Raw genomic sequence first — 26,239 nt, 5'->3', positions numbered from 1 at the left:
CTAAATCTGTACTCTCACTTCAGGATATTTAAATTTTCTTTCTTTTTTTTTGAGACGGAGTCTCGCTCTGTTGCCCAGGCTGGAGTGCAGTAGCGCAATCTCTACTCACTGCAAGCTCCGCCTCCCAGGTTCACGCCATTCTCCTGCCTCAGCCTCCCATGTAGCTGGGACTGCAGGCGCCCACCACCGCGCCTGGCTAATTTTTGTATTTTTAGTAGAGACGGGGTTTCACCATGTCAGCCAGGATGGTCTCGATCTCCTGACCTCGTGACCCACCTGTCTCGGCCTCTCAAAGTGCTGGGATTACAGGTGTGAGTCACTGCCCGGCCTAAATTTTCTATTTAATATTTTAGCATTTAAAATACCCTCCTCTCCCTCCAAAAACTTGCCCCCCCCCCCCAATGCTTAACACAAATAACCACCACCTCTCCTTTTATCCCATCTATTGGTGCAGCTTTCTGGTTCTCTATCTCCAAAGCACTACATTAGTACATGGATACTGCAGTGTATATGACTAATAAGTCAAATCGGAGACAAAGTAATGTTTTCAAGAATTAATGGGCTATGCCAGTGGGGCCTCTTCTGAGCCTATGAACACAAAGCAATATTGTGAACTGAAAGGCTATTTTTAATTGCTCAATCTCTCCCTCCTATTTAGGTGCCCTTATATTATTTGGAGCTATTGCACTGAATTTGGTGCCTTCTAGTATGCTCTTAAGACCCATCCATATCAAAACTGAGAATTCTGGTATTAAAGATAAAGGCAGCAGTTTGTCTGCACGTGGTCCAGAGGCATGTGCAACAGAAACACACTGTGATGAGACAGAAGAGTCTACCATCAAGGACAGTACTACGCAGAAGGCTGGACTACCTAGCAAAAATTTAATAGTCTCACAAAATCAAAGTGAAGAGTTCTACAATGGGCCTAACAGGAACAGACTGTTACTAAAAAGTAATGAAGAAAGTGATAAGGTTATCTCGTGGAGCTGCAAACAACTCTTTGATATTTCTCTCTTTAGAAATCCTTTCTTCTACATATTTACTTGGTCTTTTCTCCTCAGTCAGTTAGCATACTTCATCCCTACCTTTCACCTGGTAGCCAGAGCCAAAACACTGGGGATTGACATCATGGATGCCTCTTACCTCGTTTCCGTAGCAGGTAAGAAAGCCTATGTCAGCCTTCTACCCAAAAGGAAAGATCAACTTAATTTTACAAGTTTTTTACATTTTAACAAAAAGCTAAAGAAAAACAAAAGAGGAATTGTAGAAGGGCCAGAGAAAGTAAAATGTTTGAGGCTAAATGGAGCACCTGGGCATTTCCCCGGAAGAGATCTCTGTCACTGCACACAGGCTCCCCTACTAGATAGTGGACACTAAAACAAGTCTTACTCATCTTCATATAACAGTGTTTGACACAGTAGACATTATTCATTAGATAAATGTGGAAATTTCAAAAAGCTGATGCTCAGTGGTAATAGCCATTGTAAGGAACAGAAAACCCCAGGTAGACAGCACAGTGCAGTGGCTCAAAGGATTGGTTCTGGAGCAAGACTTCCCTGGCTCAACCTCCTGCTCTGTATTTCTTAACTGTGGGAACTTCAGCAAGTTACTTTGCTTCATGGTGCCTTCATTTCATCTGTAATACAGGGATAATAGTATCTACCCTCATAAGATTGTCAGGATCAAAAAAGCAATGCATGTAGAGTTTAGAATAGTGCCTGGCCTGTAGCAAGCATTCAGTAATGTTTTATTATTTGTAGCTAAGGATTTTTTCCCTTGAACTCATAGTAAAACAGATAAATACAACTTTTAAGGCTAGTCACTTATGGATTGTCTGATATTTAAAATAAGTTAAAATGTAAATTAAAAATAAAAACAACTGGCCGGGCGTAGTGGCTCACGCCTGTAATCCCAGCATTTTGGGAGGCTGAGGTGGGCGAATCACGAGGCCAGGAGATTGAGACCATCCTGGCTAACATGGTGAAACCCCATCTCTACTAAAAATACAAAAAATTAGCTGGGCATGGTAGCGGGCACCTGTAGTAGCAACTACTCGGGAGGCTGAGGCAGGAGAATGGCACGAACCCGGGAGGCAGAACTTGCAGTGAGGCGAGATTGTGCCACCACACTCCACCCTGGGCGACAGAGCAAGACTGTTTCAAAAATAATAATAATAATAAAATGAAAATAAATAAATAAAAGCAACTATTTTAGTTGACTACTCATAAAACTGTTTAAAGACAGAATGCTTGATCTAGAAGATAGGGATTTGGTCAGGTGCAGTGGTCCAAAATACGATCTCCCATTTCCAAACTTACTACATATTTTCAAATTAAGCATAAACTTTGGAGGACTTAATTCCTAAAACTTCATATGCAATTATGAGTCCCAACATCTCTTTTTTAACAGAAGACTTATTTATACTCCAATCTTCTACAATACAATTTCCCCAAGACACTGACCTGAAGGTCTATTTGTCTTTTAGAAACTTCATTTTCTCACTTGCAGGACCTCTTAGACGAAGGGACTGCATGGCCTTCTGCGCCCAGGGTCCTCTGTAACCAAAGATTCCCACTGTAGTGATGATGTAAGCTTTCCAGACACAATCAGAAAAAAACCCTAACTACGGGGGTCTTCTACACAACTCTAGCGGAGACTTTTTTGCTATTTTATTAAATGTATTTGGAATAGGTAAGTAAATAATAGAGCTTCATGGTACACAAATGAAATCATTTTTTTCCTCACATATCCTGGCCTCGGGATGAGGTCATATTACTTGGGAAATGATGCCGTATGCATTCACATTTTTCAAAGGGGCTAGGAAAATAAAAAGATTTCAATATTGTTCCAGGTATCCTTGAGACGGTCAGTCAGATTATTTCTGGATGGGTTGCTGATCAAAACTGGATTAAGAAGTATCATTACCACAAGTCTTACCTCATCCTCTGCGGCATCACTAACCTGCTTGCTCCTTTAGCCACCACATTTCCACTACTTATGACCTACACCATCTGCTTTGCCATCTTTGCTGGTGGTTACCTGGCATTGATACTGCCTGTACTGGTGAGTAGACACACTCATTAACATTGTTAAACCATTCAGTAAAAGCAAATATCAGTAACAATCTCCCCAAAATATGTATTTTGTATTAATTTTATAACTTAAAAAAATCATTTCAAACATCTTAGAAACTCTGCAGCTATATCCTGTCCAGTTACTCATCTTGTGTATGACGGAGGAGGGATGGTGAGAGGACTATCCACATGGGACAGCAATAAAATTAAAGCAAAAAAGGGATCAGCAGGATTCCTTTTTACTTATCAGTCTCCTAGATTAGGCTTGTGTTCACTTCTCTCCTTCAGTTCCAGAAACTTGTTTGGCTCCTTTTAAGACATAATCTTAAAGAAGAGATCCCTGGGAACATAGAGAAAAACGGATTTCCTTACCAGTGTGGTTTCTCTCTTGAAGTTATTGCTTTGGTCCTGTGTACTTTCACAGGGCCATTGTTTTATACTTCCTCTCCACCTTTACCCTAAACTGACTCAAAGTCCTTGACCCAGATGCAACCAAAATACTTCTACAAATACTTCTGTGTTCTGGGAACCCCTGGGAATTTCATGGGTTCTCCTTAGAACCAGGTGCTAAACATGCTGGAACAGATTTCCTAGAAAACTTCTGTTCTATCAATATTAGCATAAGTGCTACAGGATATTATACGAAGCTCAGGCAAAAATCAAGCTTCCTAAAGCTGAAATTAACTCCTTGTGTTATCTGATTACTTACAAACCAATGGCTGATACCTAGCCTTAGGGGATTCAAGAATATCACCACCTGGCCGGGTGTGGTGGCTCACACCTGTGTCAGCACTTTGGCAGGCAGAGGCGGGTGGATCGCTGGAGCTCAGGAGTTGGAGACCAGCCTGGGCAACATGGTGAAACCCCGTCTCTACGAAAAATAAAAAAATTAGCCAGGTGCAGTGGCACGCACCTGTGGTCCCAGCTACTTGGAAGTAGCTCCCTTGAGGTGGGAGGATCGCTTGAACCTCGGAGGTGAAGGTTGCAGTGAGCCAAGATCATACAACTGCACTCCACTCTGGGTGACAGAGTGAGACCCTGTCTCAAAAAAAAAAAAAAAGAATATCACTATCAATTCATATTGTAAATATCATTTCCTAATAGGGAAAAGCAGCAAGGTTTGGGGAAGAAAAAGTACCCATGAACCACCTAAAAAATTAAAATGAAAATAAAAACTTGTATTCTTACTAATAAACTGAAACACTGCCTGCCTAGCAGTTACTGTTCACTATTAGTCCTCAGCTCTTTCACAATACTGGGGGCAAAAAGCCAACCAACTCACCCCAGAAGTCACACTGTTCATAGCTTGAGATTATATAAATAGTATTTGTCCCTTTTAGGCAGAAGTCTCTATAGAATTTCACCCTTAATGTGGCTAACACTGAATTCTAATTCCTACAGGTTGATCTGTGTAGGAATTCTACAGTAAACAGGTTTTTGGGACTTGCCAGCTTCTTTGCTGGGATGGCTGTCCTTTCTGGACCACCTATAGCAGGTAACACCTTTCACCACATTCTGAACAAATTTCAATAGCAATAAAAGGAAACACTGATCCAGGATTAATGGTAAACATGTAATGACAGTATCAAGTTAAAAGAAACAGATTATTTCTGCTTTTCCTATATCTACTCACTCCATCACCAATGCAGGAAAATCTGAAGGCTCAGATTATTGTATTCTCTTAAGATGTGCCTTAAGCAGATTCTTATATTCTTGGGAGTTGTAGGGCAGACCCTGGATCTATGTCTACTTGTCTGGGGGAGACAATCCAGAGTTTTTTCAGAGCCTCAAAGACCCATGATGCTTTAAAAAAAAAAAAAAGAAAAGAAAAAGAATAAAAAAGGCTGGGAGCAATTGCTGACGTCTGTAATTCTAGTACTCTGGGAGGCCAAGGCGGGGGTTATCACTTGAGCTGAGGGGTTCGAGACTAGCCTGGGCAACAGAGAGACCTTGTCTCTATAAAAGAAAAAACGAAACAAACAAAAATCAATGTATGACTAGCATCCTGTATCTAAACATGAGTCACTTTTATAGAGCTTGAAAGGTATAGGCCTGACACTTTTATTCTTCTGATGTGCCATATGGATGTCCAGGATTGCTTGTTATCTGTTCTTTAAGTATCTTTCTTTGAAAAGAGGCCCTTCAAATTGTGGGTACCAAGGATGGGAGGATACTTGCCCTAAAGGCCAGATCTCTATGGAGAGGCTATTGGGGGCCATTGAAAATTATTATATACAAGTACAGTAAACATTTGGGGAGTTCTCATATGTAAGTTAACTTTAAGATTTAAATTGTAGTTTTTTTTTTTTTTTTTTTTTTTTTTTGAGACGGAGTCTTGCTCTGCCGCCCAGGCTGGAGTGCAGTGGCCAGATCTCGGCTCACTGCAAGCTCCACATCCCGGGTTCACGCCATTCTCCTGCCTCAGCATCCCGAGTATCTGTGACTACAGGCGCCCGCCACCTCGCCCGGCTAGTTTTTTGTATTTTTTAGTAGAGACGGGGTTTCACCGTGTCAGCCAGTATGGTCTCGATCTCCTGACCTCATGATCCGCCCGTCTCGGCCTCCCAAAGTGCTGGGATTACAGGCTTGAGCCACCGTGCCCGGCCTAAATTGTAGTTTTACATTCACCTTTTACCTAACTGGACATTTTATGCTTGCTGAACATTTAATCTAATACTATTATAAACTTAAATACTCACACAGAAATATTTCTAGGGAACAGACCTAAACTTCAGTTTCTCACACACCACAGGTTCTCAATGTATTTCAATGTACAAATTACTATGACATTTCTAATCATCCACAAAAAGGAACTTAGCCTAAAACCTACTTTTGCATCTTTTAGTCCTGAAGTAAGACAGAAGGGAGTTGATCTTGTCTCACTATCATTATTTAAAAATTAAGTTTCATAATGATGTTAAATTTATACCTCTTAAGACTCAGAAAGGGGCCAGGCACAATGGCTCACGCCTGTAATCCCAGCACTTTGGGAGGTCAAAGTGGGTGGATCACCTGAGGTCAGGAGTTCGAGACCAGCCTGGCCATCATGGAGAAACCCCATCTCTACTAAAAATACAAAAATTAGCCAAACGTAGTGGCAGGCACCTATAATCCCAGCTAACTCTGGAGGCTGAGGCAGGAGAATTGCTTGAACCCGGGGGATGGGGTTGCCATGAGCCGACTTCACTTTGCACCACTTCACTCCAGCCTGGGCAACAGAGCGAGATTTCATCTCAAAAAAAAAAAAGATTCAGAAAAAGTAAATATTAAAAGAAGGAGTATAAACTAAGGATAACAACAATTGTTACTGAGAGGGCCTGGCATAGTGGCTCACGCCTATAATCTCAGCACTTAGGGAGGCCAAGGTGGGAGGACTGTGTGAGTCCAAGAGTTCCAGACCAGCCTGGACAAGATAGTGAGGCACCATCTCTACAAAAAAATTTTTAAAAATCAGCCAGATGTGGTGGTGCATACCTGTAGTCCCAGCTACACAGGAGGCTGAGGTAGGAGGATTGCTTGAGCCCAGGAATGAGGGCAGTGAGCCTTGATCATGCCACTGCACTCCAGCCTGGGTGACAGAGTGAGACCCTGTCAAAAAAAAAAAAAAAAAAAAAAAAATTCGTACCGGGAACAAAAAACTATGCCACTATCTGAGGTTCAATTAAGGTATACTTATTCTAAAGAAAAAATTTATATAAATATGCAACCAACTCTCTTATTTGCATTTATGAACACACCCCTTCCCATGCTATCTAACACTTAGCCTACGTTTCACACCTGGAAAGCAGGCTAGAATTATAAAGTAAAGCCCAGAATTGTTATATAGGGACTAGTAAAAGGAGGCCAAATACCAGAAGTACCTTGCACAACTACTCTATGGCTAGTACCCAGGACAGTGAGATACAGAAAACAGAGCTCAAACACAGTTTGCTGATGCATTTTTTCAATCTTGATCCTTCTTCACTGGCTGTCCCAGTAGTATCTTGAAACTTTTCAAGCCTATTGGGCCAAAAGTACAAGGAAGTAACAAATACAAGGGCATAGAATATCTTACTCAAATGAAAAAGACAAGCGACAAAACTATAACACGTTTAATGTCCTATATGTCTTTGTATACTTCTTAAAATAAAATGTTTAAATAGTTCAATACTCGAGAAGACAAGGCAAGTTTTCTGAAGACCATTACCTGAAAAGAAAAAGCTACAGGTATATATGTGAGTTCTGAAGTAAATTTGTTGGGTAATGATCTCATTGTTTTTATGAAAACAGACTACCACAGAGCAGATTAAAAAACAGAATATATCACTTTATTTTCAAACTTTTATTTCATACACACACACACCTATGTAATGTAAAATATGAGATATAAAATACTTCTGTCAATAAGACAAAAAAAAGTTAACAAGCTTTTGTTAGCCCAAATCCAGTATATCCTAGCACCATATGTAAGGATAAAAAACTCGTATTTTTTTACCCATTAATTCAGAGAGTATTACTTAGGCAGCCATACATTCTGTAAGCTCTACAAAACAGTCAAAGCAAGTTATAAGGTTATTGCTAAAGCTTACGTAGAAATTTTTAGTCCAGGACGTGCTCCTAGTATCTTAAACAAGATTCTAACTGCAATGCTGTGCCCTTAACCATCTGTTGAAGAAATAAATTACAGGAAAGCTTTGTTCCTCTAAGTCATTCCTCGGTGAAATGACAGAGGACGTTACAAAGGCCATTAGATTTGTTCCTAACTTCTGACTCCAGCAGCAACTACCAAAGAAACATTAGAAATGTTGATGTACAGATCAACTCAGTTCTTGCAGATGTAGGCAGAACTGAGTCTTTAACTGAATCAAAAGGTTTACTGGTGATGAAACATTAAATTATCAACCAAACTTAGAATCTTCAGAACTGTATAAGATTCTCATTTTTTACTTACCTAAATCTGTTATTACCAAATCGCAAAAGTTGAAACTCCTATAAAAGAGTATAGGCATTTTAAATTAGGAATCTAACAAAAGTAAAACTTCTCATAATAATCTTCAGTCAAAACACTACTTAAAAATGGTAACATTTCAGCCATGCTCTTGTAGATCACACAGACAAAAAAGGTAACACATTACATGAACAATATTTCTGTCCTTCCTGTATGAAAATAAAAAAGAAAACAATATTAGTTCTATGCAACATATTTTAATAATTCAAGGAAAGCAAAATAGCACAAGAAATTCATAGACCCATATATACTATTCTTGTATTTTTTAAAATATAGAGAATATGGGCAAGAAAATTATACACCTCGATTTCTTACCTTTCTTTCATGATTTTAAGAAATAACGGTAGCAACAAAATTCTTTACTGAAACTGAGAGATTGAAAGGATGAAAGTTAAAACTTACCAGTCCCCACACCTCCTTTGTAAGACAACGCCCTGCCCACCCACTCTACCCCAAAGTCCCTTCTTATTCCTTTGCAATACTCAGTAACAATTTCAATTTTAATTAAAAAATATGGCCTGCATTGGAGTAGATGAGTTTTAGGACTGTTCTAGGTTCCCTGACCCAGGGTGGTTAGTAGACCTAAGTGTAGACCAAATGTCACACAGCTCATCCAAACCCAACTGCTGCTTTTGGGGTTAGATGGCACCCAGAACTACACACTAGCACAAAGATGGAAGCCTTGGAAGGCTGTGGAAAAATGAGAAGTATTGATATTTTAAGCCTTATTTCTCACAGACTCCTGTTAACAAAAGTAAACCTGCAAAAAAGCAATATAAATACAAAAATAGTGCCTTGGGCAGAAAAGCAAGTATATCTAATCACATTCTCCAACATACAGGGCAGATGTAAGCTACTTACATGAAATTCCTACTTTTCCATTCAAGGCATTTGACATGAAAGCTCAAAATGCTCAAGGCTCAGTTTCATTTTAAAATAAAACCAAGGGACTATATTAGTTGCCTATAAAATAAAACTGAATGCAGTTCCCCACTTCTCCATATTCCCCCCTTTCCCAACTGACAAATGCATACACTATGCTAACATACATATATGATCATTTATTTAAATTAATCACAAATATCTTCTGAAAACCCCCTAAAACACTATAAGTAATTACTTGATTACCTCGTAATCAAGTAACTATCAAATAAATACTTGAAACTTAGCATTCATTCAATAACTGTCAACTAAATCACTAGCAGAGTACTCTGTTAAATGCTATGTGGGACACACAGAAGATAAAAGTTACTCACAGTCCTCACATGACTCACCAGGTCGTGACACAGTATTCACTCTGCCACATACACTGCCGGGACTTCATACTAAGAACAGCCTAGAACCTCCACAACTGTGAATTATTAGAATCTGCATTCTTCTACTTCATTAACTGAACACCTGATTAAGTCACTGTAGCCCATCACCTTATTTTCTTACCTTTAATTGAAGACATTCTGAGCTGTGGGATAATAAAATGACTTTAAAATATGTTGAAGTTTAAGTCAAGCAGGTATTTCACGCTTGTTTTTCCCCCCACCAAGCCCTAGAAAAATAATTTCTAACGCCAAATAGTTGTAAGTCAATTGTACTCCAGCATACGTTAAAGTCAACTAGCTCCTAAAGAAGTTTATGTCTCTATTATTTACCGATCTCATCAGAAATACCATGGAGTGAGACTGGTAATTTTGCACTAAGTCTATTTGTGTTTTACGGAAAAAGTTAAGTGCTAAAATATATATTCATCCATCTAAGCTTATATCTGTCCCCCTATCACAGAAAAGTCATCTCCTCATGAAATGATAGGTCATTTCCTATCTATCCCATCCTCAATTTCAGATATAGTATTAAACAAAAATTCCATCTGTTCCTCGCTCCACTATTACCAATCCTGACCTCTAGAGTTTTATCAGTCACCTTAGCCTATCAATTGAGAATTTCTCTATGGCCTAAAATTTTACTTGGAAAATACACTCTGGAGGTTGCAGGTGAGTGGGCAGAAAGTGAGAAGGCAGAGCAAAGCCCCGTCCTCTATACATTCTGTGGGGGAAAAAAAGGCTAAAAAAAGTAAATATTTTATGTATCTAGTGATTATTTTCCCCATAAACTACAAAGCCTTACAGATTTTTACTTTGATTCAGTTTTCCTAAGATTGATGAATACCTACAAAGCATCAAAAATAAATTCCAAATAGCTCTCTATTGTGGTTTAATAAGAGGAGGAGGAGTCCTTCCCTTATGTAATACACTTTGCAAGGCCAAAGAATCCAGCTTCCAAATCCTAACAGACACCACGATCCTTTTAATAAAACTTACAGCACACAGCCAATACTTGAAGCATTCCTAGTAAATCTTATTGCAAATTTCTACCAAGGAAACTTTACTGAGTTCCCATCTTAAAAGGCCCTGAAATTTAAATTTGCTAAGCCAAGTTTCCCAAGATTTTTCAGATCATGGCACATATAGAAAGTATTTGCGCAATACACCCAAAGTAAAAGAACAAGATTGCCAATAGCCAGCTGGTGGCTCCAGTGGACCCAGGGATGAGAGAAAAATTGTCTCTGCACACCTTGGAAATTTGCCACTATGCTACAACCCAACCACAGGAGTTCTGATTCAACTCTGACCAGTCACCTGCAGAATTTTCAACCACTTATTAGAACTAGCACCAAGAAACTTTGGAATTAAGGACCTTAAATTTTTTGTTTGTTTTTTGTTTTGAGATGGAGTCTCCCTCTGTCACCCAGGCTGGAGTGCAGTGGCATGATCTTGGCTCACTGCAACCTCCAGGTTCAAGTGATTCTCTAACCTCAGTCTCCCGAGTAGCTGGGACTACAGGTGTGTCCCACCATGCTCAGCTAATTTTTTTCTATTTTTAGTAGAGATGAGATTTCACCATGTTGCCCAGGCTGGTCTCGAACTACTGAGCTCAAGCAATCTGCCCACCTCGGCCTCCCAAAGTGCTGGGATTACAGGTGTGAGCCACTGCACCTAGCCATGTTAAGTTTTAATAAGATGACCAATAGTAAACTTACACAGTAATTCTAATAAAAATGATTCATAACTTGGCTTAACAATCAAGTTCTGAGATGTCTGAAGGCATGAATACTTTTTAGACAGGATGCTAAATTCCTTTTGAAGCATGTATGACCTAACACATAAAATGATGTGGAACAGTTTTAAAGTATTAACACTTAAAAAATGAATTCAGAATCCTATATTAAATATCTAACTTCAATGATTATTCTTATTCCTTTTTTACTGACTGTAAAAAAAAGCTGGTTTGCGCAAGTGTTTAAGGAAGCTCAGCCCAATCTTCCTATTTGTTTTAAATTATCACAAGAAATATTATTAGACATTTCTGCCTAAAACAAGTCCTATAGCCATAGATATAAGAAAAGAGTCTGGATTAATAACTTCAAATACAATAATTATTATTGTTAAATAATAATTTTACTGTGCATAAGAATCAACTGAGTGCCACCCAGGATGAAGTTCTGCTTGACAGAATCCAATGAATCTACATTATTAACATGCATCTCAGGTAAATCTGATGCAGGTAGCCTGTAGACACTGAGGAAATGCTTACAGAGGTCTTCAGCTTAATAATTCTGCATCAGCTGCCAGTTTATTCCTCAGAGTGCTGGCTACAAACAGTAATACCAGGCATAGAGTGAACTTTCAGATACATGCACATTATCCTAGATTACCACTGGTATGTAATCTTGTCTTTTTCTGACATTCACAATGCTTATGCTATGACCACAAAGGAATCTAGTCTTTTCAGTGTCAACTTATGTGTGTGCTTCCATTTAAAATGGTGAGAATACAGTGGCTTCTGAACTATCAACAATAATTTCCTCGTGAGCGGATCACGAGGTCAGGAGATCGAGACCATCCTGGCTAACATGGTGAAACCCCCCCCATCTCTACTAAAAATACAAAAAATTAGCCAGGCGTGGCGGCAGATGCCTGTGGTCCCAGCTACTCGGGAGGCTGAGGCAGGAGAATGGTTTGAATCCAGGAGGCGGAGCTGGGAGTGAGTGGAGATCGCGCCACTGCACTCTAGCCTGGGCGACAGAGCGAGACTCCTCTCAAAAAAAAAAAAAAAAAAATTTTACTTAGAAGCATTAAACTGTTTAGGGTCAGAAGTGCATCTGAACAGATTTTTCATACTGTTACAAAAAAAAAAAAATACAGAAAAATAACAAAATCAGACACTCATTTTCTTTCTTTCTATCTATCTATCTATCTATCTATCTGTTTTAAATTTTTGAGACAGGCTCTCCCTTTGTTGCCCAGGCTGGAGGGCAGTGGCACAATCACAGCTCACTGCAGCCTTAACCTCCTGGGCTCAAGTGATCCTCCCAACTCAGCCTCCTGAGTAGCTGGGACTACAGACATGTGCCATGACACCTGACTTTTTTTTTCTTTAACTTTTTCTTTATTCTTTTCCAATACTTTTCTAAATTTAATTTTACTTTTTGATAGAATAGGGTCAAGGTCTGACTATGTTGCCCAGGCTGGTCTTGAACTCCTAAGCTCAAGTGATCCTTCTACCTAGGCCTCCCAAAGTGCTAAGATTATAGGCATGAGCCATCACGCCTAGCCAACACCCAGCTACTTTATTACTTCTTTTTTGTAGAGATAGGGTCTCACCACATTGCCCAGTCTGGCCATGAACTCTTGGGCTCAAGCGATCTGCCTGCCTTGGCTTTCCAAAGTGCTGGGATTACAGGCATAAGTCACTGTGCCTGGCCAATCCTTTTACTTTCAGCAGTAGAGAAAGGCTAGTTATTCCAACCGAATAAAGTAAATGTTCCAATACCAATGAAGCTCAAAATTTAACTTACCTAGTAGCCACTTAAATATAAGCTTGATTATAACAACTATACTTTCATAAAATAATCAGTCATATGTGTATTTCTGCATCCTACATTTTACCTCCTATTTGCTAGTATAAATACCATCCTAAAACTAAATACTCGACTGTATACTATTATCCTATTGAATGGCAATTGGATCTTAATTTAGAATTTAAAAAATACAAATATCTCAATGATCAAATATGCTGAGAAACAGATTTACAACAATTATTTCATCTAGGTTTTATTTCACGTAATTTTGCATGGAAATACATAGAAATAATTCTAAAACATGCTAAACAATTCCCTGCCCTGGTAAGAAAACATATTAAATATAGTCATGAGTTACTTAACAGGGATACATTCTGAGAAATGTGTTGTTAGATATTTTGTTGTCAGATGAACAGTATCCCTACCTACACACACCTAGGCTATATGGTAGAGCCTATTGCTCCTAGGCCACAAATCTATACAGCATGTTACCGTGCTGAGTACTGTAGGCAACTGTATCTAAACATTGAAAGATACTTGTGTATCTAAACAAAGTACTCATGTATCTAAACATAGAAGGATACAGTAAAAATGCATATCATAACCTCATGAGGTTTGTCCTGTTATGTGCCACATGACTATATTTTAATACTTAATGTTTCAGAAACAGCATTCTAAGAGTGAGTGAAATCCCAGCACTTTAGAAGGCTGAGGCAGGCAGATCACCTGAGATCAGGAGTTTGAGACCAACCTGGCCAGCATGGCAAAACCCCATCTCTACTAAAAATACAAACAAATTAGCCAGGTGTGGTGGTGGGCACCTATAATCCCAGCAACTCAGGAGGCTGAGGCAAGAGAATCACTTGTACCTAGGAGTCGGAGGTTGTAGCGAACCGAGATTGCACAACTGCACTCCAGACTGGGTGACAGAGCAAGGCTCCATCTCAAAAAACAAAAAAAAGTGAGTGTGTGTGTGAGAGAGAGAAAGAGTGTGTGTGTGTGTGTGTGTGTGTACGCGCAGGCGCGCATATGTGTTTGTGTATAAAATGAAAGGCTTGGTCGGCAAGATGGCTCACACCTGTAATCCCAGCACTTTGGGAGGCCAAGGCACGAGGATGACTTGAGGCCAGGAATTTGAGACTAGCGTGGGTAACTTAAACCCAGTCTCTGTAAGAAATTAAAAAAAAAAAAAAAAGAAAAAGAAAAGAAATAAAGAAAAGGCTTATAAACAGTTTTCCTCTTCAATCCATTTTTACTATTTTTAGCTGTGCCTACCTGACATGTTAGTAGCACTGTTGGCCTTTTCATCCAAGAATTCCTAGTCTTTCCCCAGGGTGTTACTTCTGAGACTACTATTTTATAATTCACAGGTTTTATATATACACATATACATACACAGACACATACACTTTAATATATTTGCTGTGTTGGCAGGACTAAGGCAAGAATGACAAGGGACTGGGAGGGTAAGGACTGCTACCTTCCATACTCCCTCCTTTCTAGAAATGTCTACAAGAGTTCAGAGACTAGTCACCTATTTCTTAGAGATCTATTGGTCAATAACAATCAACATAACACAAAGACTTGTCCTAGTTGTTTTCACTCTAGTAACTCCAAGAAACATTTAATAGAGGTCACTAATCAAACAGGAGTCAGTAAGTAAAAAGCAACTCAAAGTTAGTTGAACTTAAAGAGGCTATAAAACATTCTATTCACTTACTGTTTACGTTAATAACAGGAAACACAGAGCTATAAAACAAAAATAAATTAAGTCAATTTTTTCTGGTCTGCTTGTCTCATCTCCTTTGTCCGTAAGAGAATAAAGAGGAGATGAGACAAGCAGACCAGAAGAAAAAGGTGGGGGAGGGTATACTCTATATATCCAGTGAGGCATCATGATCTAAGACAGAAGGGAAAAATCAAAGACACAATGTAAGCTCCATGAGGGCAGATATTTTCATCTATTTTGTTCAGGGATATATCCCTGGAACCCAGACCTGTGCTGCCATACAGCACTGAAATTTCTTGAATAAGTGATCAGATATAATATACATAATACACTTTAGAAAAGAACTTCTCAAAGTGAGGTCAACAGATCCCTAGAGATCCCTGACACCCTTTAGGAAGTCCAGGAGGTCAAAATTATTGTCATGGTAATACTAAGGACATTATTTGCCTTTTTCAGTGTCGACTTTTGCAATGATGTGCCTTAGCATAAATATTCTTTGCTATCACCTACTCAGTTAAAAAAAAAAAAAAAAAAAGGGTTTTGCTTAGGTTTTGGTATGTGCCATTAGCCAAAAGACTTTGAGGACCCCTCCAACTTATGCTTTTAAAAAGCATTTAGGACCAGGCGCAGTGGCTCATGCTTATAGTCCCAGCAGTTTGGGAGGCCAAGATGGGCAGATCACTGGAGGTCAGGAGTTCGAGACCACCCTGGCCAACATCGCGAAACTCCATTTCTACTAAAAACACAAAAATTAGCCGGGCATGGTGGCAGGCGCCTGTAATCCCAGCTACTTGGGAGGCTGAGGCAGGAGAATCTCTTGAACCCAGGAGGTGGAGGTTGCAATAAGCAGAGACTGTGCCAATACACCACTCCAACCTGGGTGACAAAGCTAGGCTCTGTCTCAAAAAAAAAAAAAAAAAAAAAAAAAAAAAAAAGCATTTAGATTTCAGGGTGGAACTAGTCATTGTTTAACCCACATGATCAAGCAGTCAGTTTCTTCTCATATATTCTCATAGCCCCCTGCACCTTCCCTTCATAGCACTTATCACATATTATTTATGTGGCTGGTACCTATCTCCCCACTGAAGTTCTGTGAGGGCAGGGACCGTATCTGTTTTGGCTCACTACTATGTCCTCAACACCTAGCAATATTAACAGGAATATAGTAAGTATTCAAGTGTTTGTTTAGTAAAGGAAAAAAGAAAACTGATATTATCACTTCTTTTTTTCTTTGGAAAATAGTAATTTATGATTATTTTCTTCATAATAGTGGTCTTCTAATAAAATTCATGGTAAAATAAAATGGTATGTGTCCCTAATTTTCTCCAACTTCCACTGTAAGATTGGAGATGGGGTAAGTCCCTAAGTCAGGTGGAGCTCATTCAGCTTCATCAGTGAAAAATAGGACAGCTAAGAAGCTTCACTAAGTTAGAATGGGTCACAATACAGGAGGCTCCTTGCTTTGAGGAGCTATTCATGGCTGAGAACTACTAATGGCAAAATTTCCTTCCCTAACAGAAATCATTCCTTCCTTCCAGGCTGGTTATATGATTATACCCAGACATACAATGGCTCTTTCTACTTCTCTGGCATATGCTATCTCCTCTCTTCAGTTTCTTTTTTTTTTGTACCATTGGCCGAAAGACGGAAAAACAGTCTGACCTGAAAGAAAGAAGACTGCAATCAAGTGAGAGCTTAACGAAAGAAAACCTAAACTAGTATGTCACTGGAAACAAAAGCTTGAAAGAAACGCATCTATGTTTGTAACATGAGAAGGTAAACAAGAATTTTTTTTTTTTTTTTTGAGACGGCGTCTCACTCTGTCACCCAAGCTGGAGTGCAGTGGCGGAATCTCGGCTCACTGCAACCTCCCCCTCGCAGATTCAAGCGATTCTGCCTCAGCCTCCCAAGTAGCTGGGACTACAGGCACATACCATCACACCCAGCTAATTTTTTGTATTTTTAGTAGAGACAGGGTTTCACCATGTTAGCCAGGATGGTCTCCATCTCCTGACCTCCTGATCCGCCCGCCTTGACCTCCGAAGTGCTGGGATTACAGGAATGAGTCATGGGGCGCTGCCAACCAGATAAGTTTTTAAGGTTCCTTCTTGCTTTAGCATTCTGAGAAATGTCTAATTGGTAGCAAGACAAGAGTAATAGCAGCCTGTATTGTTAGTATTTAATCAAATAGTCTGAAATTTTAATCAGGTATCTTATATATTAAATAGAAATCGGAATGTACCATAATAAATCCAAACTCTCAATTACGCCATGGTAATTCAGTCACTAAAATATGTAAAGATAGAACATTTTTTCTTAATTTACAGAAGTGCGAAAAATAACCTTTGATTGATCAGAACCCTAGAATCTGAATATTAAAACCTCACTTAGTGACTGGAATGGTATATACTCCCTCCAAAAGTTTATCTTTGTTTATTGATTAAAGGTAATCCTTACTTTCTTTGTATTACTTAGGTTCTTAATTAAAGGTAATCCTTACTTTCTTTGTATTACTTAGGTTCTTAAATTTCTATGATAAGTATGTATTGCTAAATAATAAACAGTATATAAAAATTGCTTTAAAAACTTCATTTCAAGATCATTTGAACAGCAATTTTGCCCATCAAAGTGTCATTTTCCACTACATCTAATTAACAAAATATTCACACTAAATATTGAAACATCTCTTTACAAGATTTACATGAAAGCTGAATAGGTGGTTTTAATGGGAAATGTTTAAATTAAAAGATGTTTCTTGTATATGGAATAATTACGTTAATAATGTCACTTAGACTAAGCGATTGCATGTGAATAGAGAGCCTTCATTATTTGAGTAAGCTTTTTTTTCCCTCCTCTTCCTCCTCCTGAGTGATCTTTAAGAGGAAAAAACCAGCTAGAGTTCCCTGCATCTGCAACACCAACCACCCTTAGCATCTCCTTCAGAATGCTTTTTTTTTTTTGAGACAGGGTCTCACTCTGTCGCCCAGGCTGGAGTGCAGTGGTGTGATCTCGGCTCACTGCAAACTCCACCTCCAGGGTTCAAGCTATTCTCCTGCCTCAGCCTCCCAAGTAGCTGGGATCACAGGCATTGGCCACCATGCTCGGCTAATTTTTGTTATTTTTAATAGAGACAGGGTTTCACCATCTTGGCCATACTGGTCTCAAACTCCTAACCTCAAGTGATCCACGCGTCTCGGCCTCCCGAAGTGGCAAGGTTACAGGCGTGAGCTACCACACCTGGCCCAGAATGCTTCTTAAACTATTACCATTATCGTTATTCTATTCTTTCATTCCTCTCTGCTTTAAAATGTCTATTGATTCCTTACAGAGAAAAACTCTAGAAGACTGGTTTTAGCTCCATACCCTGTCACTGCCTATGTATGCCTTCTCTACTAGGCACCATTTCACTTTTCACTATCTGACTCACTCAAAGGCTACCTCCTTTGGAAAAATCTTCCCCAGCAGTCATTCTCATCTGGAATCCTATCTAACTTTTAACAGATTACTACATGAACTCACATGTCAATCCTTTCCATTAGTCTGCAAGATCAACAAGATGAATGAGGTTTCATTCATCTTTGTACTCTCCAAGGCCTAGCATAAGCTTTGGGACCAAATTAATCTGGGTTCAAATCTCAGTTATGTTAAAAAAAAAAAAACCAGTAGTTGATCCTATTTAAATATGGTTTTTATGGCTTTCTAAAGCAAAAGAAAAAAGAAAACTGGTTTTCTGACTTAAAAAAATGTCATTTTTACATTTAGATATGGATGTCTAATACTTTTACATTTTACATGTAAGAAAATATGAAAAAAATACCACCCCCTTACACATACAAACAGCAAAAATAGTTAACTAATAATAAATATCAGCTCTGCCACTTGTTACCATATGCCCTCATGAAAGTTAGTTTTAAAATTAACTTCTCTGAGACCCAATTTCCTCCTCTGTAAAATGAAAATACCACCAACCTACCTCACAGACGTACTGTGAGGACTAAACCCATGAAAATATACTTGTGCCGGGCATGGCTGATCACACCTTTAATCCTAGCACTTTAAGAGCCAAGGCAGGTGGATCACTTGAGGTCAGGAGTTCAAGACCAGCCTAACCAACATGGTGAAATTCTGTCTCTACTAAAAATACAAAAGTTAGCTGGGTGCAGTGGCGCACGCCTATAGTCCCAGCTACTTAGGAGGCTGAGGCAGGGGAATTGCTTGAACCCGGGAGGCGGAGGTGGCAATGAGATCATGCCATTGCACTCCAGCTTGGGCAACAGAGTGAGACTCCGTCTCAAAAAAAAAAAAAAAAAAAAGAAAATATAGTTGTATCAGGCAAAATGCCCTTCATATATAGTAACTGCTAATGTCCATTCTGCTTTCATGTCAAAACAAAAGATAAAAGAAATCAATGATTTTATGAACCACTTTCATTAATTCCTCCTTCTCTTTAGAGTAGCAATTATTTTTAAAAGGGACTTCAACTACCTAGAGCAACCTGATCCTTCCTCCCATCTAACCAAGCTGTACATTTTAAGTAGGACCAACTAAAGAACTCCAAATTGAATTCTTAGGTTTTATGAATCTCATGCAACAGAGAAGTTCTTTATCCTACTCAACGGTAATAGGCCCTCTAAACCTGGGTTGTGTGAATTAAGAAAGCCTGAATCCCAAGACTACAGAAAGCTAACGACTTCTGTAACTAATGCGTTCATCATATTAGCAATTAACTTATGATGTTCCTGTTCATTTATTGCAATGTTGTCATTTTTGTGGACAATATTTTAAGATGCCATATAAAACACTTCTAGGAATCCATAATGCAGGAATATCATCCCAGCTATATACGGAGTTTCAAGAAAAGCATAATAGTCGCTGATTTTTCCTCCCCCCCGAAGAGATTCCATAAGACAAAGAGGAAACAAATATTACACAACTTATATATGAATAAGTGCGCTTGGGGTGGTAGAGTGGTGAATAACTTTACTTCAACATCTAATAACATACCAGTCACTGAGGTAGACACGTATCTTTTTTTAAAAAAAATTTTCTTTCAAAAAATTTTTATTTGAGACCAGGTCTTGCTCTGTTACCCAGGTTGGCGTGCAGTGGTACAATCACAGCTCACTGCAGCCTCTACTTCCTGGGCTCCAGTGATCCTCCCACCTCAGCCTCCCAAGTAGCTGGGACCTCAGGCGTGCACCATACCTGGCAAAGTTTTGTTATTTTTGGTAGAGATGGGGTTTTGCTATGTTGCCCAGGCTGGTCTAGAACTCCTAGACTCAAGTGAATCTCCCGCCTCAGCCTCCCAAAGTGCAGGGATTACAGGTGTGAGCCACTGCACCCAGCCGACAAATACCCTATTTAGTCTTCACGATAACCTTCAGAATCCGATAGAGATACTATACTATGATGCCTATTCTACAAATGAAGAAACTGAAGGTCAAAGAAATTATTATTTTTTAAAATAATTCAGTTTTATTTATTTTGAGATGGAGTTTCACTCTTGTCACCCAGGCTAGAGTGCAATGACATGATCTGTGCTCACTGCAACTTCCACCTCCTGGGTTCAAGCAATTTTCATGCCTCAGCCTCCCCAGTAGCTGGGATTACAGACACCCACTACCAGGCCCAGCTAATTTTTGTACTTTTAGTAGAGATGTGGTTTCGCCATGTTGGCCAGGCTGGTCTTGAACTCCTGACCTCAGGCTGATTTGCCCACCTGGGCCTCTCCAAATGCTGGGATTACAGGCATGAGCCACTGTGCCCAGCCTGAAGGTCAAAGAAATTAAATACCCAGTAAGTAGTGGAGTAATAATCCAAACACAATCTAACACAAAACCCTACTCTTTCCCCTTTACATTACTCTGGCTTCTTGGCAGTATCAACAGATTATGAAGCTAATTCAATTGAAAGCAGTTATAACAAAAATCTAACTCAAATTGGCCTAAAATTTTAATGTCTGTATTGAAACAAAAAGGAGAATGCAGGCCAGGTGGCTCACATCTGTAATCCTGGCACTTTGGGAGGCTGAGGTGGGAGGATCACTTGAGTGATCAGGAGTTTAAGACCAGCTTGGGCAACACAGTGAGCCCCATCTCTACAAAAAAAATTGTTAAAAATTAGCTGGACATGGTGGCACATGCCTGTAGTCCAGGCTACTCAGGTGGCTGAGGCAGGAGGATCACTCGAGCCCAGGTGGTGGAAGCTGCAGTGAGCTATGATCACGCCACTAAACTCCAGCCTGGGCAACAGAGCGAGACCTTGTCTTAAAAAAAAATAGAGAATGCAAAGATGCAAAGTACCTAAGAACCACCCCCCATCCTCCACCTCCGTCAAAATTAAAACCACAAAATACATCTGCTACAATGCAATAATAATGTAGTTGTTAAGATAATTAACTTTCTTAGGTCTCCCAATACTCAGTGAACCTGATTAAAGAGAAAATAATGCCTACGTACAGGGCCACCTGTAATTCCTTAATATGTGATTATTAATAGTTGGAGTGTTTACAAATTGTAAGCCTTAAAATACACATACAATCTAGTAGAGCTATGGTAATCTGAACATAAAAGATCAGTATACTTCAGTATACTTTCTTCTCTGCTACTTCTTGGGTTATGTTTAAAACTGTTAGGATATTTCCATCATTATAAAAGAAGGAGTTTTCCATACATGTCATTGTAAAATACTATTTCTGACACTAAAACTCTACCTTATGGTACTGTTAACCATTTGGAGTTCTTTCCCATCTATTACCTCATTATCATCACGTTAATTCTGTAACATAGTATGGATAATTATTATTATTATTTCTATTTTATATATAAGGAACAAAAGCAATTAAGAACAAGTTATTTGCCTAAAGCTAGCCCTCAACAAAGCCAATTTTAAAACCTAATTACTGGTGCTGATTAATTAGCTCATGGCCCCTGGCTTTTCTTCTTTAATGATTCTCTAGGAGCTTAACTTTATTAAAAGCAATAATTATACTTAAATGTACTGAAATGATACTTTTGTGATTTTTTCAAATAATTAAGGTATATGTGTGATGTCCTATTTGCAAAATATGTTTATTTAGTAAATACATTTGTCTAACTGTAAAATCAGCTTTTTCCATGTAAGGAAAAAAATCATACACTATTATTTTAATTGTTTTTAAGAGAGACATAGTGTAAAACTTGGACAGTGGTTTCTCTGAAGACCTCACATAAAACCAAAGCCCAATACTTTTTATTGAGACAGGGTTTCACTCATGTTGCCTGGGCTCTGGTGCAGTGGTGCAATATCGGCTCAGTGTAACCTCTGTCTCCCAGGCTCAAGCAACTCTCCTGCCCCAGCCTCCCTCAGCCTCCGGAGTAGCTGGGACTACAGGTGCACACCACCACACCCAGCTAATTTTTGTATTTTTATTAGAGATGGAGTTTTGCCACATTGCCCAGGTTGGTCTTAAACTCCTGAGTTCAAGTGATCCCCGATTCAGGTTCCCAAAGTGCTGGGCTTACAGGCATGATTCATCACACCCGGCCCAAAGCCCAATACTTTTTAAAAGCCTTGAGTGTTTCTCTTAAGCCAGAACCACCTTGTATGAGGCTTTATATCTACATATTTGCCTCATGTGGCTACTCATTTGTCACAAATATCTACTCAATTGTCTCACATTTGTCATCTATGGTCTCAACATATACACAAACAAAAAATAACTAAAGTGCTTGAAAGCAACTTATAAAATCCATTTAAAATTCTCCATGTTTTATTTCTGTGAGAATTAAATTGGCATGACTTAGGATCACTGAGACAAATAAGTCATTTCATGAAAAAAGTACCTGGGGCAGGGCATGGTGGCTCACGCCTGAAATCCAGGCACTTTGGGAGGCCGAGGCGGGTGGATCACTTGAGGTCAGGAGTTTGAAACCAGCCTGGCCAACATGATGAAGCCCTGTCTCTACTAAAAATACAAAAATTAGCCAGGCATGGTGGTGGGCACCCATAATCCCAGCTACTCAGGAGGCTAGACAGGAGAATCGCTTGAACCTGGGAGGTGGAGGTTGCAGTGAGCCAAGATGGCACCACTGCACTCCAGCCTGGGAGACAGAGCGAGACTCCAACCCCCAAAAAATAAACAAATAAAAATAAAAATAAAGAACCTAATCCCTAATACATTCCGCCAGAAGCTAGTATACTGTGAAATCTCCTTCCATTCAAAATGATACTCAATAACAACTTAGTGAGGCCTTTTTAGGGATACAGAGAATGAACTAGGATTAGGGTGACTGTCTGGGTCTAGACAGAAACAAAGGAGTTCTTGAGACATAGGACTTTCAGTTTTAAAGCCAGGATGAGTTGGCTACTCCTTATTAAGTAGTGGGGACTACGTCTGGATACTTGATAGCACACAACGAAAGACTAAAGTATTTTTTTTTTTTTTTTTTTTTTTTTTGAGACGGAGTCTCGCTCTGTCGCCCAGGCTGGAGTGCAGTGGCTGGATCTCAGCTCACTGCAAGCTCCGCCTCCCGGGTTAACGCCATTCTCCTGCCTCAGCCTCCCGAGTAGCTGGGACTACAGGCGCCCGCCACCTCGCCCGGCTAGTTTTTTGTAGTTTTTAGTAGAGACGGAGTTTCACCGGGTTAGCCAGGATGGTCTCGATCTCCTGACCTCATGATCCGCCCGTCTCGGCCTCCCAAAGTGCTGGGATTACAGGCTTGAGCCACCGCGCCCGGCCAAGACTAAAGTATTTTCTAGCCACCTTCCAAACAAAAAAAAAATCCACAAATTCATTTCTATTTTTACCTCGTGCAAGCACTAATGAGCAAAACAGAAATCAACAAAGGAGGCATACAACACTTTTAATGAGAATTCATCAGAGTAGAATTAATTAAATTAAAATTTAAAAAAGAGAATTCACTTTAAGGCATTATTTGCCTTGTGAAAGAAATTTTTAAAAATGAGTTTACTTTTCCTATTGACAAGCTTCCAGGTTTTACTTTCTAAACTATTTTTAAAGTGACAAATTGAGCAGAAGTAATGGCAAGGTGTTCCACCCTTTGACTTGTGTCAACCAATCTTACGTCTTTTATCAGGAAAAAAAGAAGTCCATCCCTTAAAGGCAGTATGCCAGGACCAAGGAAGTAAGTGAGACAACTTTTTTTTTTTTTTTTGAGACAGAGTCTCGCTCTGTCGCCCAGGCTGGAGTGCAGTGGCTGGATCTCAGCTCACTGCAAGCTCCGTCTCCTGGGTTTACGCCATTCTCCTGCCTCAGCCTCCTGAGTAGCCAGGACTACAGGTGCCCGCCACCTCGCCCGGCTAGTTTTTTTTGTATTTTTTAGTAGAGACAAGGTTTCACGATGTTAGCCAGGATGGTCTTGATCTCCTGATCTCGTGATCCGTCCGTCTTGGCCTCCCAAAGTGCTGGGATTACAGGCTTGAGCCACCGCGCCCGGCCAAGTGAGACAACTTTTAAAGAGCAACAGCAAATACTGCCTTCCTTCCACTATCTCAAAACTAGTCACGGTTCAGTATAAGTTATTTATATATGGCAACCTGTAAATCAAAGGAATGTGCTTATCATACCTAATTCAACAATTTCAAGCCTAAATACTCCAGCTATACAGCAGTCCTCTGAAGCCATAGCAATATGATGACTCACCAACTGGCAGGTGTCTTAGGTTCTACAAATAATGGGTGTCTGCCTGGATGAAAACAAATGTATGTGCACCAACAGACGAACTCATCCTGCTTGGCTAAGAGAGTAGAGAGACTAAAAAAACTGATCAGTAGTATAGTACTTTATAATGGAAAGAAGAATGAGACTTCGCTACAACAAAATTTATAATTCATGCAGACTTTCAAAATGTCCTTCCAATTTTCATTTACCAGAAAAGTACAACAGAATAAGATCTAAGATAATAAAAACCAATTTTATGACCCCCAAATTAAAAATAGCTGAAAGTGAGAAATTATGACATTGAGTTCACTGCTTCAAGAAATGTGAAGTCAGTCACAAGAAAAATAAATCCATATTTAAACCCTCCTATTACATTTAGTGACTTGATGTCAGTTGCCACTCAAGTGAAAATCAGTAGTACATATTTGAGTTCTAGTTCGAGGATGTATATTCTTATGTGAAAACTGACACCATGTCACAGTTAATAAGATACGGGTTTATAAATATGGAATTAAAAGAAACTTACCCTTTCCCTTTGTGCAGCTCTGACTTCCAACCCAGTTTCTATAGAAACAGGAGGACAAGTGCCAGTGCCAGAAGTCTGCCAATTAGAACTCATCTTTGAGTTGCTGAATAATAAAGTCAGATCCCAAAGTCGACTATAGGTTTTTGTCAGTAGTTCCTAAAAAGAAACCCAGGAGGAAAAAAGATGTTTAACCAATTACTGTACTTAGAAATGCTGCCTTTAAAATTGGCTTTAAAAAAAAATTGAGGAGGGAGATCCAATACCCCATGTTAAAAAAAATTTTTATTAGGGCTTCAGACTTTACTAAAATTAAGGAGCAGTAAACAGAAGAGAGGGTGTCTCTGAAGGTCCACAACACTTTTAAACCACTACATTAAATGAAAAAAGCACTCATACATTATAAATATAAAGTAGTTTCAATCACTAAACCTTAAAGTGCAGATGAATCCATTCCTTTTGTGGAATGAACTTTCAGTAAGGTTACAGCACTGCAAAGAGTAAACTTCACAAATGCAATTTGTCAGGAGAAATGATGACATAGGTTAAGTCTCCACTAAAAACCTCTCATTTCTAGGATAAATCTATAAATTACAAATGAATCTTTGAAAAGTTTTCTAGAGACGTTGGCGTTGTTGTGCTTGATGAAAAAAAAATCCCTCTAAGTCACATATACCAATTTAGAAATTTTACAATTGTGGGATTTAAGAAATAATCTGACTGCAATTTTTCAATTGATATCCACATGGTTGCTTGGTGAATGTATTTGAGATTCTTTTATCATAAAAATTTAAACATTATTTTTATCTCTTCATGTGCCTCTAGGTATGAAAAACTTACACATTAAAAGTATCAGGCCAGGTGCAGTGGCTCATGCTTGTAATCCTAGCACTTTGGAAGGCCGAGGCAGGAGGTCAGGAGTTCAAGACCAGCCTGGCCAACACGGCGAAACCCCATCTCTACTAAAAATACAAAAATTATCCAGGCGTGGTGGCTCGCGCTTGTAGTCCCAGCTACTTGGGAGGCTGAGGCAGGATAATCACCTGAACCTGGGAGGCGAAGGTTGCAGTGAGCCCAGTGAGCCAAGATTATGCCACTGCACTGCAGCCTGAACGACAGTGCAAGACTGTGTCTCAAAAATAAAAAAAAAAGTCATTCCTGGCCGTGCACGGTGACTCATGCTTGTATTTCTAGCACTTTGGGAGGCTGAGGCAGGTGGACTGCTTGAGTCCAGGAGTTCAAGACCGGCCTGGGTGACATAGTGAAACTCTGTCTCTGATAAAAATACAAAAATTACCCAGTGTGGCCCACACCTATAGTCGTGCTTCCCAGATACTTGGGAAGTTGAGACAGGAGGATCACTTAAGCCCTGAAGGTGGAGGTTGCAGTGAGCTGAGATTGTACCACTGCATT

General features: G+C 39.4%; 1 protein-coding gene across 3 annotated transcripts in view; it reads left to right on the top strand.

The window, feature by feature from the left end:
- SLC16A4 (solute carrier family 16 member 4) overlaps positions 1 to 17,227 on the top strand; it is a 28,920-nt gene extending 11,693 nt beyond the window's left edge. For all 3 annotated transcript variants that reach the window (XM_050746407.1, XM_050746413.1, XM_050746402.1), the window contains 4 exons: positions 659 to 1,159; positions 2,852 to 3,063; positions 4,476 to 4,569; positions 16,181 to 17,227. In XM_050746407.1, coding sequence (XP_050602364.1) covers positions 659 to 1,159; positions 2,852 to 3,063; positions 4,476 to 4,569; positions 16,181 to 16,308 — 935 coding nt within the window. In that variant the 3' untranslated portion in view covers positions 16,309 to 17,227. The remainder of the gene's footprint in view (positions 1 to 658; positions 1,160 to 2,851; positions 3,064 to 4,475; positions 4,570 to 16,180) is intronic.
- Positions 17,228 to 26,239: the final 9,012 nt, after the last annotated feature.

Source organism: Macaca thibetana, chromosome 1, assembly GCF_024542745.1.
Source record: "Macaca thibetana thibetana isolate TM-01 chromosome 1, ASM2454274v1, whole genome shotgun sequence".
Classification (NCBI taxonomy): domain Eukaryota; kingdom Metazoa; phylum Chordata; class Mammalia; order Primates; family Cercopithecidae; genus Macaca; species Macaca thibetana.
Note: the sequence above shows the minus strand (reverse complement) of the source record. Positions and strands in the feature narration are given on the sequence as shown.